At 34.5% G+C, this 17,929-nt stretch overlaps 1 protein-coding gene across 10 annotated transcripts in view; it reads left to right on the top strand.

The window, feature by feature from the left end:
• PHF20L1 (PHD finger protein 20 like 1) overlaps window positions 1-17,929 on the top strand; it is an 80,199-nt gene that overhangs the window by 19,160 nt on the left and 43,110 nt on the right. For 5 of the 10 annotated variants that reach the window (XM_070382766.1, XM_070382759.1, XM_070382758.1 and 2 more), the window contains exons 5-9: window positions 3,153-3,241; window positions 3,485-3,562; window positions 7,932-8,145; window positions 8,727-8,855; window positions 14,379-14,461. In XM_070382766.1, the coding sequence (XP_070238867.1) occupies window positions 3,153-3,241; window positions 3,485-3,562; window positions 7,932-8,145; window positions 8,727-8,855; window positions 14,379-14,461 (593 nt within the window). Of the gene's footprint in view, window positions 1-3,152; window positions 3,242-3,484; window positions 3,563-7,931; window positions 8,146-8,726; window positions 8,856-14,378; window positions 14,468-17,929 lie in introns of those variants that run through there. The other 5 variants (XM_070382761.1, XM_070382762.1, XM_070382764.1 and 2 more) reach the window with 4 other exon arrangements.

Raw genomic sequence — 17,929 nt, 5'->3', positions numbered from 1 at the left:
CTTACTTTACGTTGTATCTTGAAAGCCAAACAAATTAGCTAGAAAAGGAGGGTTGAAGAGGTTTTCTGGCAGAAGAAATGGCATATGCAAAAGAATAGAAGAGAGACATGCCGTTTTTAAGGAACTGCAAGTCTTTGATGTGACTGGAGTGAAGGATTCCTTTCAGGTTTGTAGAATAACAGAAGAGGTGGAGGAAAGAAACAAAATTGGTACATGAAGTGTCTTGTAGTCTTGCTAAAGAATTTAGCTAAGGATTTAAGCTGAAAATTTAACAAAAAACTTGAGAAAAATTACGAGGTAAGAGAAGATAGAAGAAGAAAAAAAGAAAACATTTAAAAAGAAATACAGTAAAAAATGTTAAGTGTGAAAAAGTAAGTTACAGTTGTCTGGCTAGAATTGATGATGTAACTTTACAAAAGCCTTAGTCTAATTTATTGTTTTAGTTAATTGAAATAACAGATATGGCTGTGAGCTTATTACTAGTCACCTGAGGGACATCTCAGTTGTTAAGTTTTCAGGTTACTTCTTTCCTAGTGGGGCCTTTAAATCACTGTTTACTTAAACTTCTGGAAAGCTGTATTTCAGAGCTCACATTCCCATGTCCTATATTGGCTCCTCAGGCGTCTAGTTCAGAGCCTAGCACAGAGTTAGGGAGTCAGTAACAATTTTTGGAAGGAGAAGAAGTAATGAATCCATTTCGTTAGATAATAGGATCTTCCCCAAACAGAAAAAAAAACCATGACTAATTCCTTGCTCCTTGGAAGAAAAGCTATGACAGACCTAGACAGTGTATTAAAAAGTGGAGACATCATTTTGATGACAAAAGGTCCATCTAGTCAAAGCTGTAGTTTTCCAGTAGTCATGTATGGATGTAAGAGTTCAACTCTAAAGAAAGCTGAGCACTGAATAATAGATGCTTTCAAATTGTGGTGTTGGAGAAGACTCTTAAGAGTCCCTTGGACTGCAAGGAGATCAAACCAGTCAGTCCTAAAGGAAATCAGCCCTAAATGTTCATTAGAAGGATGGATGCTGAAGCTAAAGCTGCGGTTCTTTGGCCACCTGATGCGAAGAACTGACTCACTGGATAAGATCCTGTTGCTGGGAAGGATTGAGGGCAAAAAGAGAAGGGGGAGACAGAGGCTGAGATGGTTGGATTGCATCACCTCCTCAGTGGACATGAGCTTGAGTAAGCACTGGGAGATCATGAAGGACTGCGAAGCCTGGCGTGCTGCAGTCCATGGGGTTGCAAAGAGTCAGACTTGACCTTGGTGACTGAATGACAACAACCCAAACAGAACAGAATTAAACAGTGCTCTCTGTTTTCATTATGAGAAATTTCTTTAAATGTGCAGAGCTTTGAGACCTTTCTTATAAGTGTGAAGCTTCTTTTACAAAGCACATGCATATGCACACGTACGACATACTCAGAAACAAGCCACCCTCCTTTTTTATCCTATCCCATTTGTCCATAGGCATGTAATACAGAAATTTAAGCTTACATCAGTGGAAGAATGATGTTACTCATTGCAACCTCTGCCATTTCAAGAGCAGTTTGAGGAAGCCCTTAGTGAAATATTGGCAGATATAACTTGTTTTTAAACATTTTCTATGGGAGGTATTAATTTAGTGATTTTCCTGTGTGGCCCACAGGCTGAATGAGTCTCCCTTGGTCTCCTGCCACCATCCTTCCCCTCCCCCCTTAAAAAAGGAAGCCCTCAGAGCACTTTGTTCACTGCAAAAGCTAAACAAAACTAACAAATGTGGACATTTAGGTATACATAATATGTCTTGGAGGAGTTGAAGAGAAGGGGCAAATCACTTTAGACTGGAGTGATCAGGGAGGTTTTCATATGATGGGTGGGATTTGAAGAGCTGATCCTTGAAGAGTGGGTTGGAGTTGAGAAAGGAAAAGGCGTCACAGCGGGGAGACTGTCCTCAGAGGCGGTGGGTGAGTGCATGGTCAGTGTGGCGCAGAGTTTGCCCTCATCTGCAGTGCCACGTGAGGAAGGAGAAGGGAGGGGCACAAACGGTGGTAGTGTAAGGGGCACAAGTGGTTTTTCAGTCTCACAGTCTTCCTGAATTCTTCACATTTTTGCTCTTCAGCTGCTCCGTTTCTTTCGTAATTTGGGTTTAGTTCTTTATGTCCATGATTTGTATGTAATGGTAATAATAGAAAGATATGAAATCAATGGTATTATTCATATTACAAAGAAAAGAAAATCTTTGTACATTGATTTATTGGCTTTGATGCCAATTGTTTATACCTCTTTTGTAAAGATCAAATATCTGTTTACATCAAGTGTCACTCAGCCCACATTGGTTTGGTACAGGAAATGATAGAAGAACACTGGGATTTCCATAAATATAAAATCTGTGTAATTTATATATTTTCTGATGGTACTGACAAGCATGAAAGCATGGAGTCTGTAACGAAAAGTGAGTGTCCTTTGAAATAGTCATGTAAATAGAATCATGAATCCCAACAGCAGGATGGTTTAGTGGGAAAGACACGGGAATCAGGGTTTCGGGGAATGGCTGTGCTGCTGGTAAACTGCCATTGGATGCAGCGTTCCGTTTCACTGGAGGTCAGTGTTTATTGGCACAGGAAGATTGTCATGCCAATGATACGTAAAATGGTGTGTAGCTTAAAAGCCCAGGAATCTGTAATTCTTGTTTGCCAGTTAACTAATATTGCAAAGAAATAATCCTTCCCTGAGAAAAGGAATAATCCTTTCCTGAAATTTTTCTCCCAGATTTTTCTGTTATTTAGAAAGAAACTTTCAAAGACAGCAAATGCTGATTCTTAGAAATATTATTCACTTTTGTAAATAATAATTTATTTTCTTCAGGTATATTATAACATAACTTGATATGTTATTTAAACATATATTTGTTATACATTTTAAAATCCTCCAGTAAAAATCAGAGTTATATGCAGCTAACTTATCAAGATGGAATTTGTGCACTCCTTAAGGGAAATCAGAGTTATTTTTACAGTGAAACAGACTGTAAACTCTGTACACTTGATGTGTGTTTGCAGTTACTGCAGTCACAGGGTGTTTATTTGTGTCAGGGCATTACTTGTTTGATATCAGGTGTTGCTGTAAGACTGAATTATATTGTCTAATGATCCTGACTTGCTCCTATTTCAGGAACGTTCACAGTTCAATTTTATGATGGAGTAATTCGTTGTTTAAAACGAATGCACATTAAAGCTATGCCCGAGGATGCTAAGGGGCAGGTAAGAGTGTTCAGCATTCCTAGATTCCCAAAGGGATGTCTTCTTGAATGGTGACTGATAAAATATATATATACTTTCACATATATATATATTTTAAAGTGAACTAATTGTAGGATTATGTGCTGATAGCCCCAAATAGCAGCAAGAAAGAGAAGCTTAGAATGTAAAATCAGTTATACACTTGATTTTTGCTTCTTTGGTTTTAGACCTGCCCAAGTTACAGGTCACTAGTTTCTGTTCCAGGTGAAAGCCCAGCATCCACTAAGCTGGTGTTGTCCTAGCGACCCAGCTGGATCGTGTAACCAGTCTATGGGAAGTGAGGTGAGTGCCTTTTTTGTTAATTCTGTTTCATTTTTCCTGGTGTATAGTTATCATTTAGAAAGTTAATTTTTAATATAAAATTTTATATTGAGTTTCTTATCTTCTTCTTTTCTTCTGTAAATCATAGTCATTAATTTTCTTTCAAAAGGCGCTTACCTGACACTCTGTAGGCTGTTTCAGGTAGGGCTTTCTGAGTTATATGATGTAAGCAGTGTATTACATGCTGTCACTGCTCAAAGCAAGAATGAACGGTAAGCATTTGAAAGAGAATCTGGGATGAAGTTAAAACCATAATTCTATTGATTGAATATGTTTCCTGAAATACTGGAAAGAAAAGGTGCCAGTAGAAATTTAAAATGTTTTCTTTTATGTTCTGCTGTTATTTGGGATTTTCAGCACCTGGACCTACAATTAATTTTAAGAAATTGAAAGTGATCTGTAAAAATGTCTAATATGGAAATATGCTACATATTTGTTGCATACCATGTGGTGAAAAATGTCATCTTAAACTGTGTTGAAATCACGTGGTCATTTCCAGTCAAGTGTATGCATTTAACAGACTACCTACTGCTGATTTGGGATGTAGACTACCACAGTTGAAACATTATTTTTGTTTTCTGAGAAGTTGGAATGTTTTAAATTACCTGGTTTTCAAAAATGTGGTTTTGACATCAAGTATCAGAGTTTTTTTCTTCAATTAATATGGAAATGCAATTTAAAATGGAAACACTTTTGATCAGGAAATTGCTTTGTGTTTTTCTACTTGTATATATAAATAAAATGTTCTCAAGCATTCAGTGATGTGATTCCTTGGTTACTACACAGAAAGATTGATTGAGACATTGGCAACTTAGTTTAATATATACTGTTTAAAATTCTCAATTTTTCTTTATTTTTTTTGCTTTAAAACTGTTATTTTGTTCGTTCAGATATTTATGTGATGGCACTAACTTTAAAACTCTATTCTTTCTGAAGTGACACTGAACCAGTTTGGTTTGTGGTAAAATAAGTTATAAAAACTAATTTTTTGGACATAGTGGATGTTTATTTTTAATGAGTATTCTAGTCACACCATGATGTGTGGTAACATTAAAATCAGTATCAAAATACAGACTCCTAAAAGAAAATATTAGTATATTTCTTTTAATTTTGTTTTTTCATAGTTTTTAATTACAAGCACATTAAAGACATGTATGGGATTGTTTTTTATAAAATATCCTTATATTTTGAGTATCTTTTTCCTCACAAGTTTTTGATTTGTTTTCACCTAGGTCATATAATAAATCAGGTGTTGTTTGAACAGTAATAAGAGAATCCAACTTTGCATACTATCTTCTAAGTTTTGAGTCCTTTGAGAATTTCTTTGTAAAGATATACAGTAAAATTTCTTTTGCTTAACCAGCAAAGGATAAGGAATCAAATAAATGCACTATGGGAATGTTTTTCTCTAAACTTTGTGTAGTTTTTTCTCACCTATTCTTTTTCTTTTTGAGGGTGTGCTGATATAAAATTTACACCGTAACTCACTAGTGTTAAGAGACTGGCCAGGTGGCGCTAGTAGTAAAGAACCCCCCTGCAATGCAGGAGACTTAAGAGATGGGGGTTTGATACCTGGGTCAGGAAGATCCCCTGGAGAAGGAAAGGCAACCACTGTAGTATTCTTGCCTGGAGAATCCCATGGACTCAGGAGCCTGGTGGGCTACAGTCCATGGGGTCGCAAAGAGTCGAACACGACTGAGCAACTTGGCATGTTCATAAGGTCCTTTACTATTGTTAGAACTTTTTTTTAATACATTGCTGTATTGGATTCTCATAGCAAATCATTTGACATAGGTATAGCTGGTATTTCTATTTCGCCGTTGAGGAATTCAGAACTGAGAGAATTCAGCAACTCACCTAAAATTTCACTCAACCATAGTGTGCAGAGCAGCTCTGAACTCATACCTGATTTCAGGCAGTGTTCATTCTAGTACAGTGCTCTGTGTTCTCATCTTTAGTTCTCATTCATGGAAGGAGCACACCAGTTATTTTTGATATTGAATCTTTCCAGTTAAAAAATGGAAGCATGAAATAATTGAAGAATTCTTTACTCACACAACTACAGTGATCCCCATGATTAACATGTCCTATGATCAAGAACTGTTTTATCTGATTTCACTTTTGAAGAGTACAACATTAATCTCTTCTATTTTTCTTTTTATTGGAGAGAGAAAACATTTGGGCATGGAATTTTTGCCCTTAGCATCTTTTGGCATTTCTCTTAACAACTTAAAGATTTCCCCACAGTGCAAAACCTAGAATTAAATGCCCTGTTCTTAGTAAGACTGAATTTAGCACTTTGCTTTGCTTGTCTGTTGTATATAATCTTGTTTTTTCTTTCTGCTTTGTTGATGGAGCTCTATAAGTCATTTGCGTTGGTGGTGTTTTTTTCCTTCTACTTAAATGTTAGTCTCAAGGCTCAACTTAGCCATAATACTTAAGTCACCCAGATTGCTCCTTGACCTTAAACCTCTCTTTTCTATTTGTATACACTTTGCCTTTGTTTAATGGTTTTCCTTTTGCTTGGAGAGTCCATTTCTCTTTCTTTGACTTTTTCCCCAGCAGATTCCTCTTTCAGGGTTCAAATCATCTATCATTTCCCCAGAAGCCTGTGTTTTGTTTATTCTCTACTATCTGTCCTGTTACATTGTCTTATAGTTAATTTTATCTGCCTGTCAATTCCTTATGGGAAGGACTAAAGAGGTGGTTCTGAGTAAAACTTGGGCTGGATAGTACTGGTGTATCTGGTTTTCTTTGTTAGTTTGTTTTTACAAACTAGAGATATAACATTTTGTTTCACAACCTTGTCATAATTTGCTTTCTAATAAGACATTTGGGGACATTGTTTAAAATATGGGGAAGTTACATATTGGGTGTCTTCCAGGCAGGAGCAAAAATGTGGTCACTCCAGGCCAGTGGGTTCCTGAGGTTTTCAGCTAGCATCTTCTATCAACTTAGCATGTTTCCTGGCACATCAATAGGGTATTCAATAGGAAACTGGTCAGTGGGAATGTGTTAGGTGCAATCGCATGGTGTTTTCAGTTCATTTCAGTCATGGGGGAGAGAGAGGCTTTTATTTTGTTTGTTTCCCTTTAATGGCTTGTTGTCTTTATCATATATTCTCAGTACTGAACAGCCATCAACTTGATTTGCTTAATGGCCTGTGTTTGTTAATACAACCCATGAATTAACATATAGTTGATGTTGTGAAATTGTTTTTAGTTGCTTGGACTAAGAATACGTGTTTTTAGTTCAAAGTAAAAGAGTAGAAATTATTTAGTCACAAACTAAAAAAAACCTCAACACAGGAACATAAATATTTGCATCTCAGAAGAATGACAGCTAATACAGATTCAGAAAGTTGTAAAGGGAGGGAAATTAAACTAGAGTCTGACAGTGTATACTTTACCTTGGTCAAGTAGCTTTTTTTTTCCTTTACTGGTAATATGGCAAGCTCTTGTGATTAATTGTTATGCAAACTTTAAAAACTTTGAAAAATAATAAAATCATACTTTGACCTTTGTGAAATTGACCTTACTTTGAGTGATACATTCTTCCTAATGAAGAGTAGTCATTTGCTCTGTGGGAACACAGTCATTTCTCATTATCTGCAGGGAATTGTTTCCAGGACCCTCATGGATACCAAAATCTGTAGATGCTCAAGTCTCTTGTATAAAATGGCATCATATTGCATATAACCTGCTCACATCCTCCCAAATCATCTCTGGGTTACTTATAGCGCCTACCACAATGTAAAAGCTATGTACATAGTGGCCGGAGCATGGCAAATTCAAGTTCTACACTTTGAAACTTTGGAAATTTTTTTCCCCTAAGTATTTTTGTTTTGCAGTTGGTTGAATCCCTGGATGCAGAACCCAAAGATAATGCTGACTGACCGTACATTTCTTTTAATATTTTCAGAATTGAAACATAAGCATTTTTTTCATATTATTTTTGTAATATGTTGCATCACAGAAAAGAAACAGACATTTAAACCCTAAAGTACTAAGGTAGAATGTCATGAGATATTTCCACATTTATCATAGGTTTTCTTATATTTTAAATTTTATTCCATCAAAAGATATTTGTTATTGAATATCAATATAAAATTAAGTATTTTCCCATTTTATGTGAGGTCATATAACTGATTAGATTATTAAATTTGATAATCTAACACATTGATGATCTACCTTGTAAATGTAGTTAATCTGATTTTCATATTTGTGTGCCTGTGAAAGTAGCTTTGAAAATATGATACATGTTTTTATTCATTAGTGTAATTTTAATTAAGTTTTTAATGCTTCACATGTTTTGTGTTTTTCCTTTGGAGGATTGGATAGCTTTAGTCAAAGCAGCTGCTGCAGCTGCAGCCAAGAATAAAACAGGGAACAAACCTCGAACCAGCGCTAACAGCAATAAAGATAAAGAGAAAGATGAAAGAAAATGGTTTAAAGTACCTTCAAAAAAGGAAGAAACTTCAACTTCTATAACCACACCAGAAGTTGAGAAGAAGGAAGATCTGCCTACATCTAGTGAAACTTTTGGTACAAAATATGTTTTTATGTTCACTCCCCATGGCAGTGGTAAACTCACATAGTGAATTTTCAGATCTTTTGGCTACCTGTAGTTTGAACATACAGTTGAATTATTGGGCTTTTTTCCCTAGCATCATAATGACGGTTAACTTTTCTATCAGCTCTGAAGGTTAATGGTCTAATACGGGTACTTGACAATGGATACCCTCAGTATTCTGAAATAGAAATGAGTTGTGATTTTGAAATTTAACTTCTTGGTAGTGGGTATTGAGATTCTTTTTGTGTGGGATTTTTTGTTTTGTTTTCTTTAACTTTTAAAATGCTTTTGCATGTATTTCAATATATAATACAGAAAAAGCAGTAAGTCATTCCCGAAGCACAACTGCCTTTAGTAGTTAGTTGTTTTTTTTTTTTTTTTTCCCCTAATACATTTGTCTGGAGAAATTTGTGTCTTTTAAAGTTCTGTGTCTAAGCACTAGATTAAAAACACTTAAGTGCAAAGCTTATCTTAGTGTTTTGCTACTTAAAATAATTCATGTGTTTTAACTTTGGATTCTAGATAAACTCTCATATATGTATTCTATTAAAAGTAGGACTTCATGTAGAGAACGTTCCAAAGATGGTCTTTCCACAGCCAGAGAGCACATTAACAAACAAGAGGAAAAATAATCAAGGCAACTCATTTCAGGCAAAGAGAGCTCGGCTTAACAAGATTACTGGTAAACTACAATGATTCTTTTTGTGGGGGGGAATGGAGGGTTTGATTTTATAGTAGTTTGTTTTTAATAAAGGAAAATATATCTTTTGGTTTAATGTAGCTAACTGATTAATAAGAAAAACAGTTGCTTTGTTTCTTTAAGGTCATCACCTTTGGACACCATGGGTTTTTTCTCTCGTGAAATGGAAACAGTATCACCTGTCTTCTGCCTACCTCACAGGGATGTTGTGAGGATGCACGGGGTCATATGTTGTAAAATTCCATAGTTTTAAAATCACTTTGGTGGCAGGATTAGTTCTATAAAAATTGAATCATCTGCTTTTGTCAACTTGTGGAGACATACTGTCCAAGGTTCTAAATATTATACAAACATTCTTATTCTTGACTGGTCTCATTAGGGATCATCGGAAAGAAAAGTACTGACTTGAATTCAGCTCCTGAATCTGTTAATTCCCAATATAAAAATACTTCTGTAACTTTTTAAAATTTCTATCCTGACCTTCAGGTTGGTCTCTAGAATTTGGGCTTATTTCTCTCTGCCGTGTTGTAGTTTAGGAAGTAGAATACTAGAATGATGAAAAACACAGGAAATTCCAGCCTGGTTAGTGTTCACAGAAGAAGGGACCAGTCATATTTAAGTCCCACACTTCCAAGGCCTAATGATTCTAATCTTTAAAAGAGATTGTTAATATATTTAATTTTTTGCGTGTTCTATTATAAAGTGTTAGTGGCTCAGTCATATCTGATTCTTTGTGACCCCATGGACTGTAGCTCGCCAGGCTCGTCTGTCCATGAAATCCTCCAGGCAAGAATACTGGAGTGGGTAGCCGTTCCCTTCTCTAGGAGATCTTCCCAATCCAGGGGGTCAAACTGGGGTCTCCCACATTGTAGGCAGATTCTTTACTGCCAGAGGCACCAGGGAAGCACATATATTATGAAGGGGCTGCTAAAATATTTTAATTAATAATCAGTCACATGCTCTTAATTTTAAGGATAATGATTTTAGTCCCTTTGGCCTAATGAAGCTATGTAAATCTTCGTTGACATTCTTTTAAATAATTTGAAAAAGTTGGTTTCATCATCAGATCCAAGAATAAATGTAAATTAAACATTTTGACCATTATCTAAAGAGTGTAAGCCCACTCATCTAAGTAATTATAATTGGTTTCAACAGGTGAGAGTATTTAATCTTCCCATTTGTTAATATCACTTTTGTGCCTTTCTCTGATAAGGGATATATTTGGCCCCAGGACAGGAAATATTTCAAATCAATCTACCCATTCCCATTCCACCTTTTCCTTAGAAACTATTAATGTTGGAGAAAGCTAATGAATGTTATTCTAGTGATTATTATGCTGGCAGCTTGAGACCCTAGTTTTGTCTTAGAATAATGGGACCCAGAGCTGTGTCCTGTGGGATAGTACTTCTCACTGCTGTTGATACCCAGATTGAAACGCCTTATTGGGAGAGCCAAGATCAAGGAAGATGGAAGTGACATTGATGGCTCAGCTGTCAGCTTACCAGCATCGTGTTTTTCCCTAAAATCTGGATACTTTTAGTTTCAGTCAGTATACACTTAACATGTGTATTTACTAAGAAATTCAAGTTCACTGTTTAAAGAAGTAAAGTAAGAAAGCAGCTTAATTCACAGTGATGCAGTATCTCCGATGGCCTTGAAAAGATAGTAGTGGGGGAACTTTTTCTTCACTTCCTCTTGGGAATCTTAAATCAACAAGTAATAGTTCTGGCAGCAGTAGAAAGGCATAAGTTTTACAAGTGTGAAGCTGTTCTGATCTTTTCCCTTTATTTAGTCAAGTTATGTGTTAATTTAATAGTTTTTCATCTCAGTCTACTTCTGATTTCATGTTACAACTGTATCATGCAAAAAGATAATAGATGTTTTAAGATTGTTTCTGATGATTGAGACGCAGGCTTGCCTCTGTACAGTAAATTTTGTTTGTAGACCATAAAAGAGAGATGAGAACTAATAGGAAGTAGCAGTTTTGTTATGGAATTATGGTATATTTTAAATTTATCAAGCTCACTTATATGTGTCTTTTTGTCCATCTACTGATGAGAGAAATAGCCGGGTAACATGGCAGCATCTCAGACTGCTCTATTTCCCTACCACACTTTTTAATTTATTTTTTAAGTAGTTCTTACAGCAAATAAGTGAACCAGCTGCTGGATAAATTTAGTTCATGTATTTATTCACTCTCTGTTTCTTAACCATATATACACCCTACAGAGATTCCAAATCTGATTTCTATATAGGGAATGGTATAGGATGGCTTCAAAATTTTTAAATAAGTAGACATGGAAATTATTGTTGCAGAGAGTATGTGTGTTTGTGTGTGTATGTGTATATATATTCTTCCAGAATCTTAGTTTTCATTATGTCATAAACTTATTGATAATTACATACTTTGTGCATGCTGATTTAGAAAAAACAATGTTACAAAGATGCTCAGGAGTTTATACTTTGGGACAGAATTGCAAGCGAACTGCAAGCAAATTTGAGTAGATTTTAAAATACATATTGGTAGAGAGTAAAAGAAGAAACATTAGCAGTTGGTGCGTGGCATGTGTGTAATAGTTCTAGGAGTTTCTAGACCTTAAGCCAGTTTAGATACATTTGTACAGCTTAAGGAATGTAAAATATAATTTTAAAATTCAGAGGTTTGAATTGGCCAGTAATGTTATTGATAATAATATTCAGGATGTTTGATTCTTAATCTCAACAATAATATTGTATTTTGGAATCCCTGACTGAAAAGCAGAGCGTGAATTTAACTGCTCTGTTCTTTCTTTCCTCCCCGTTACCATTCTAAGATGCTTTGTCTCTGTTCTGTTGGTTCCTATTGGCAGTGAGAGACCAACTGTGTACTTTAGAGCTGAAGTAGGATATTGAGAAAGTATCACTTTGTAGATGGGACTCATAAAAATCTGTATTCTACTTCTACCTGATAAATAATTTCTTGAAACTGCATAATGCATTCTGTTAAGATATTTACTCTATGCTAAGCTAAGTCGCTTCAGTCATGTCCGACTCTGTGGGACCCATAGACGGCAGCCCACCAGGCTTCCCGTCCCTGGGATTCTCCAGGCATAGATATCTTATTTGGATGATGACTTGTTAGTAATATATTGATAATTAATACATATTTGCAAATAACTAAAAATCAATTCTGTTTTTTATTTCCCTCCAATTCGTGTCATTTTGGAAGGTTATTGCATTTCTCCCCAGAATGTTAGTTGGTCATGATGACAGACTTTAGACTGCTTCTTAAGGCAGCAGTAGTCAGCGTCTTCCTCAAGGGCATTTAAAAGTTTCTTGTCCCTTGTGTATATTTGATAACTCTTGTATAAGATGGTTTGCATGTAAAGTATGAAAGCCTTTTTATTGATCATATTTGAAGCTTTTGAATTAATTGGCTACCAAGTATTACATCTTCTAACCTAATTTTAAGTAGTTTTTATTAAATGCCCCATTGCTTTTATAAGAACATTACAAAGCTTTATTTTGCTTTCACAAACCATTAAGTGACAATTGCTTTTAATTATTTGGGTCTGTAATATCCAAATGTAAATTCAGTTAGTAAGACTAAATTATTTTGTTTCTTTTAAACTTCTAGTACTTAAGTTTTAATTTTAGTTTGTGATCTATTTTATCTATTATGTGATTTGAAAGTATTTCCACCACCTTTATGAAGGGAAACAAAAAAAGTATAGTCAGTAGATTGAATAGCAAATATTTGTTCTCCTTGAATACCCATAGAAGTAGGGCCTCTACTCAGTTCCCTACAAAAGAAGAAGCTAATTTTCCTAATTATTTTTTGTTTTACTTTCAGTAGTAGTTAATGTAAAAAATATTAGCTAGAGAAGAAATACCCAGTGAATGCAGTTTTGTTAAATAAATTCTGTGCTTACATCTTTTTTAGTCATCTAAAAATGTGTTCAGAAGTTACTTTAATACAGATAGAATTGAATTTATGATATATAAGCTATTTTTATGAAACTACTTATACATTGAGTCTTTTTCCCTTCATTTGAATATACACTTAAAACTGTATGGGACTTGAACAATATGGATTATGTCAAACTGCACCAATAGCAGTTTTAATACCAGTCATTGCTGTATCAAAATCATTATTTTATACTCAGCGTTTCCTATTTTGAATTACAATTCTGAGTGATAGATATTCGGCTTCATTATCTAACAATAGAAAGGTGCTTTTTGCCTGATTGAACACTTGATTCTACTATTACCTTGAGAATGCAATTTTAATATTTGAATTTCTACCTACATTACTTAACATCTTAGAGATTGTTACCTGAAAGAGTCAAGGGGCGTTGGCACAGGAATAACTCAAAGTTATGTGGCATTTTGGGGCCCTTTTTTCCTCCTGTTAAAAATGGTATGCTGCTGCTGCTGCTAAGTCACTTCAGTCGTGTCCGACTCTGTGTGACCCCATAGACGGCAGCCCACCAGGCTCCCCTGTCCCTGGGATAGATAGCTTTAATACTACAAGTAGTATAATTGCTGAAGTAAATTTATTGTTAAGTTGTTGATTGTTAAACGTACTTCCTTTGAAGCCAGAGTTTTGTGTGCCTGACTTTTGAAGTGATGCAGAAATGGTTTTGGGTGACCTTTTATGTGTGTGGTGGCCATAACAAATAAACAAGGGTTATGTTAATAAATTTGCCTCCATTGAGGGCACCTATCTGGTGTTTACCAAAGACTCTTGACTGAGTAAATGCCTTTAATTTCTAAATTAAAGCCAGGTTTTAGTGTCTCTTAATGTTAACTATACTCTGGATAAATATTCTGTCTTCTAAAATTGAAAATTAAAGGTATACATGGGAAAAAACTGGAACTCCCAGTTTATTTCATCAATTGTATAATGAGGCTATCATATGAAGTCCAAATGTAGGCAGGATCTGTACTCTTTTTCCATTAACATAAAAGGAATCCATCCATGTTCTCACCACTTTTGTAAGTGATCGGGTACAACTGGGTATAGAAACATACTTGTGAAGCTTAGGTTAAAGAATCCAAGTGAAATAAAAAATTGGGAGTATATAAAAAGCTAATAATATAACAACAACAATCATTTTATATTCTAGATGTTTGAAAGGATTTCTTATATCTTAATATTACTTCCATATCTTATTTCAGTTGTATGGACAAAGCCTAAGGTATTAATGATTTAAGCAGTCTTAGATTTTTGGATATTAATCCATAGAAATTTAAATTTGTACAGAATAAATGTGTATGTGTGTGATTTTTTTTTTAAAGGATATTTTAAGGTAACTTTTATTTTGAAGACTGTTATGTTAGCTACTCTCAAGTTCTAATTTAGCCCTTTGAGTCATTATTAAAGATGTTTGTCTATTTGACAACCGTCTGAGAGTATACTTCCTATAAAAAAAGTATAGGGGATTCAGCGGCTAAAATTTTGGAGAATTCATGTGAAAGCCAATATCTTTTCTAATAAGCAATTTCTGTACGATTTTCCTCAAGGTTTGTTGGCATCCAAAGCTGTTGGGGTGGATGGTGCTGAAAAAAAGGAAGACTACAATGAAACGGCTCCAATGCTGGAGCAGGTATGAAACGGTAGCATTTGATTGTTTTCAAGGTTCCCCGCTGGAGTTATCACGGAGCTATAGTATCCACATAATTGAAATCACCCTTTTGATCAGATATGGGGATAGGAAAATAATGGGTGATACATTTTTAACTCTGCCTTCTCCAGGGTATGCAGATAAACTACATACTTAGTGTTTATTTTCAGTAGGCTAGCATTAAAGCCTTTGTCTCCCAATGGTGAAAAGCCAGGAGACGGGCCTCCCAGGGTGCATACAGGCTTCCAGCTGGATCACCTTTGACTAGCTTACGAAAAGACCCTTACACAAATACTTTTCATTTGTGAGTTAAAACAGGGTTTTTTGACATCTTATAAAGCTTCTTTTGTAAGAAGTTTCTTTTATATTGTAACAATTGGTGTTGTTAGACTGACTATGTGTTTTATGAATTGATCAATGAGCCATACATTTTTGCTAGGATGTATATTTTAATAACTACAAAAATAATTTAAAAAGCTATTAAGGGTCTGTCTTTAAACCACCTAATAGAGGAATTTGAAAATGAAGGTTGCAGTTGCTAGATTTTGCCTTGGCTACCTTCAGATTCCCACAATACCTGTATATAATGGACTGTGCATGCTTTTCCATTCTCTAAGGGCTTACCTTTTGGGGCACTGTAAGACTATAAGAACACAGTAATAGCCATAACTGGATTTCCTTGGTTCTCCTGTTTTAAAATCTGAGCCTTAATGTAGTTTTACTATATCCTTTTTGTATTATTTTAATTTTCTTTATTAGTAGCCTAATAAAGAAGACTTTAAAATGAGTACCTTTTGGTCTTCTCCATATGCGTTTTAAAAAACAGTCCAAATTTAATTGATATTGTATTGAGTTTTTCAGGGTTATTTTAGGCCTGATTTGATAATAGTGCATTGTTTGGTGCCTCCATTAATGTTGTATTAAATCAGTGATCTTTTAAATTGATTAATATGTCAGTGAATCATGCCTTCTGATTTTCTGTGGTCATCAAACGGTTAAGTCTTTGCCGTTATTGTCAGTATATCAACCAAATTTTAAATGACTTTTTTTTTACTGTGTATTATTATATTCAACATCCCAGATATAACAATATTTTGTATTTTCACCACTGTTTATGGTATTCTCAGAATGCAATAAGTCAGGGACTTGGGTAATAAAATGTTTCTGGAAAATTCATTACAATGTCAATCTTTCATTATGCACAATCCTACTGAGATGAATGTGATTGTGAAAATTATTATGTGTGGAAGTTAGTGTAGAGGGCAGTGCCCTTTTCAGAGACAAGTATAGAAAACAACATTTTGAAACTGAGCTTAAAAAGGAGAAAAATTGAGTAACTCGGCTGTTTTTATTCACATAATTAAGAAAATTTTGAGAGTCCTTGCCAGTTTTGTAACAAAGAGACCAGCGATTAATAATGAAAATTTTGTAAATTATTTTAGATTTTTAAGAACATAATACTGTTGCCCCCTTTTTTGTCATTCAGGATGATTTCAATGTGAACTGTTTTGTAACCAAACTCTTAATTCTTATACTGTTTGCCCTGCTTCAGAGTTAAAAAGCCGAGTTATAAAATTCTTAATTACATCTCAGTTGGTATGACTTGAAGAAGAGGTATTGTCACTAACCTATGTTGCCCTAATGAGTAAAATAATTTCACTCACGACATAGATTTATAACAGGCCTAAGGCCCAAACTTACTGTGCTAAGGAATTTATTTATTTACTTTAAGAAAGTTCAAACTCTGTGGTCTTGAACCCCAGTTCTCAGATTATTAATTATAGATTACTTAATTGTATTAGGGAATTGTTATGTTATATTTTACTTTTGGATAAAACCTGCATTAGATGCATAATTCAGTAAGTTTTAAAGAATGTTAATTTGTCCTTGTTTAGAAGTTAAGCACCTTATCAAGATATTAATTTAAGTATTAAAATCTTGTTTTATAACTTTGTAACTTGAGAGTAATGGATGCTGTAGTGATGTCTCACATATGTGAAGATGAACAATAAAATTGTTTATTTACAAGTAATGGCTCTAATTACTTTTCTGGCAACACTTTTTATAATAAGCTTAGGAATCCTTTCTATATATGGAGTTTTTTTTTTTCAAGTGATGAATCTACACTTATACACATGTGTAATGAGTAAATTCAAGAATATAAATGATGACAGTTGAGTAAATGAGATGCTTGACACCCACCTTTTAATGTGGTATGTCTAACATGCCATCTGTAGCACAGTCAAAGGTGCCCTGCTTAATACCAGATATTCGCTGTTTTTCTACCAAAAATGAACGCCTTGGATTTTCAGGGAACAGAAAGCTATTTGGTTCCCAGACAGTGACCTTTCATATTCCAGAAAACTGCAGCCTGCAGACCTGTTAGTCATCCCTCACAAAAGATAGGGAAGTAAAAAAGGTTTCTTGGGGACCAGCATGTTGTTCATAGAGCTAGCAGTTTGATTCTTTATAGAGGCCTATCTTAGTATAGGGTTTTTTTGTTGTTTTTTTTTTAAGTGTATCTCATACTTTGCTCTCAGATACATATGTCAAAAAGAGATACAGTATAGGCATTCCAACACCGTAGAGGGCAAGTCCATCTGATGTGGCTGTTCTCTGTAGTCTTTGGACACATTCACGTATAATTTTACAAATGTAGGACATTTTACTGCCAAATGAATTAAGGTATTCTTTATGAAAGAACTGACAAAGTTCTAATTTTTTTTTAAAAGTATCAGTTGGCAGGAAGAAGGTAAAAACTCTCATCTAAGAATGCGACGTATTTTGTTTTTAAATCCAATGTTTTTAACTTACACTTGGTTTTACTCCTTTTTTTTTTTTTTTTTTTCTGTTGTTGCTTGTTTTGTATTGTTTTTTAGTCTTTTAACTCTCTATTGCTGGTGGCTTCGATTTCATGATGCATTATGCTTATGAAACTCTAGCTTTCAGCACTAAAATGAGTTAAAGATAATGTTTCGTTAATTTGGTCATTGTTTTCCTGTTGAGATCTTTCTTTAAAGGGAAATTGTCTACTTAAACCTCTGCATTGAACTCAAAGACAGTATTATTTTTTTTTAATCTGAAAATCAGAAGCTTACATGTATTCCTTTAATGCTCTAAAACAGAAATTTGTTTATTTACCTAATTATTATTGTCATTGGTAATTATGATTTCCAAAGAGGTATGTTTTAACTTAACACCAAACATATTTGTCCAGTAAGGTAACATTTTATATTCTGAGAATATTATAAATAATACATTAAAAACAAACCCCAGTTTAGACAGGTCGACAGCATCCCTTTAAAGACAGCCTATTCAACTTTTAGTTAATAATTTGTGGGGTTCTTTTTGGTTTTTCATTTGTAATAGAAATGTTATATGTTGCTTAACAATGTTTTTGGATACTAAAGTTGCTTAACAATCAAAAATAGAAAACAAGAACAAAAATGA

Source organism: Bos mutus, chromosome 14, assembly GCF_027580195.1.
Source record: "Bos mutus isolate GX-2022 chromosome 14, NWIPB_WYAK_1.1, whole genome shotgun sequence".
Classification (NCBI taxonomy): Eukaryota; Metazoa; Chordata; class Mammalia; order Artiodactyla; family Bovidae; genus Bos; species Bos mutus.
This window is presented reverse-complemented; position numbering and strand designations above follow the sequence as displayed.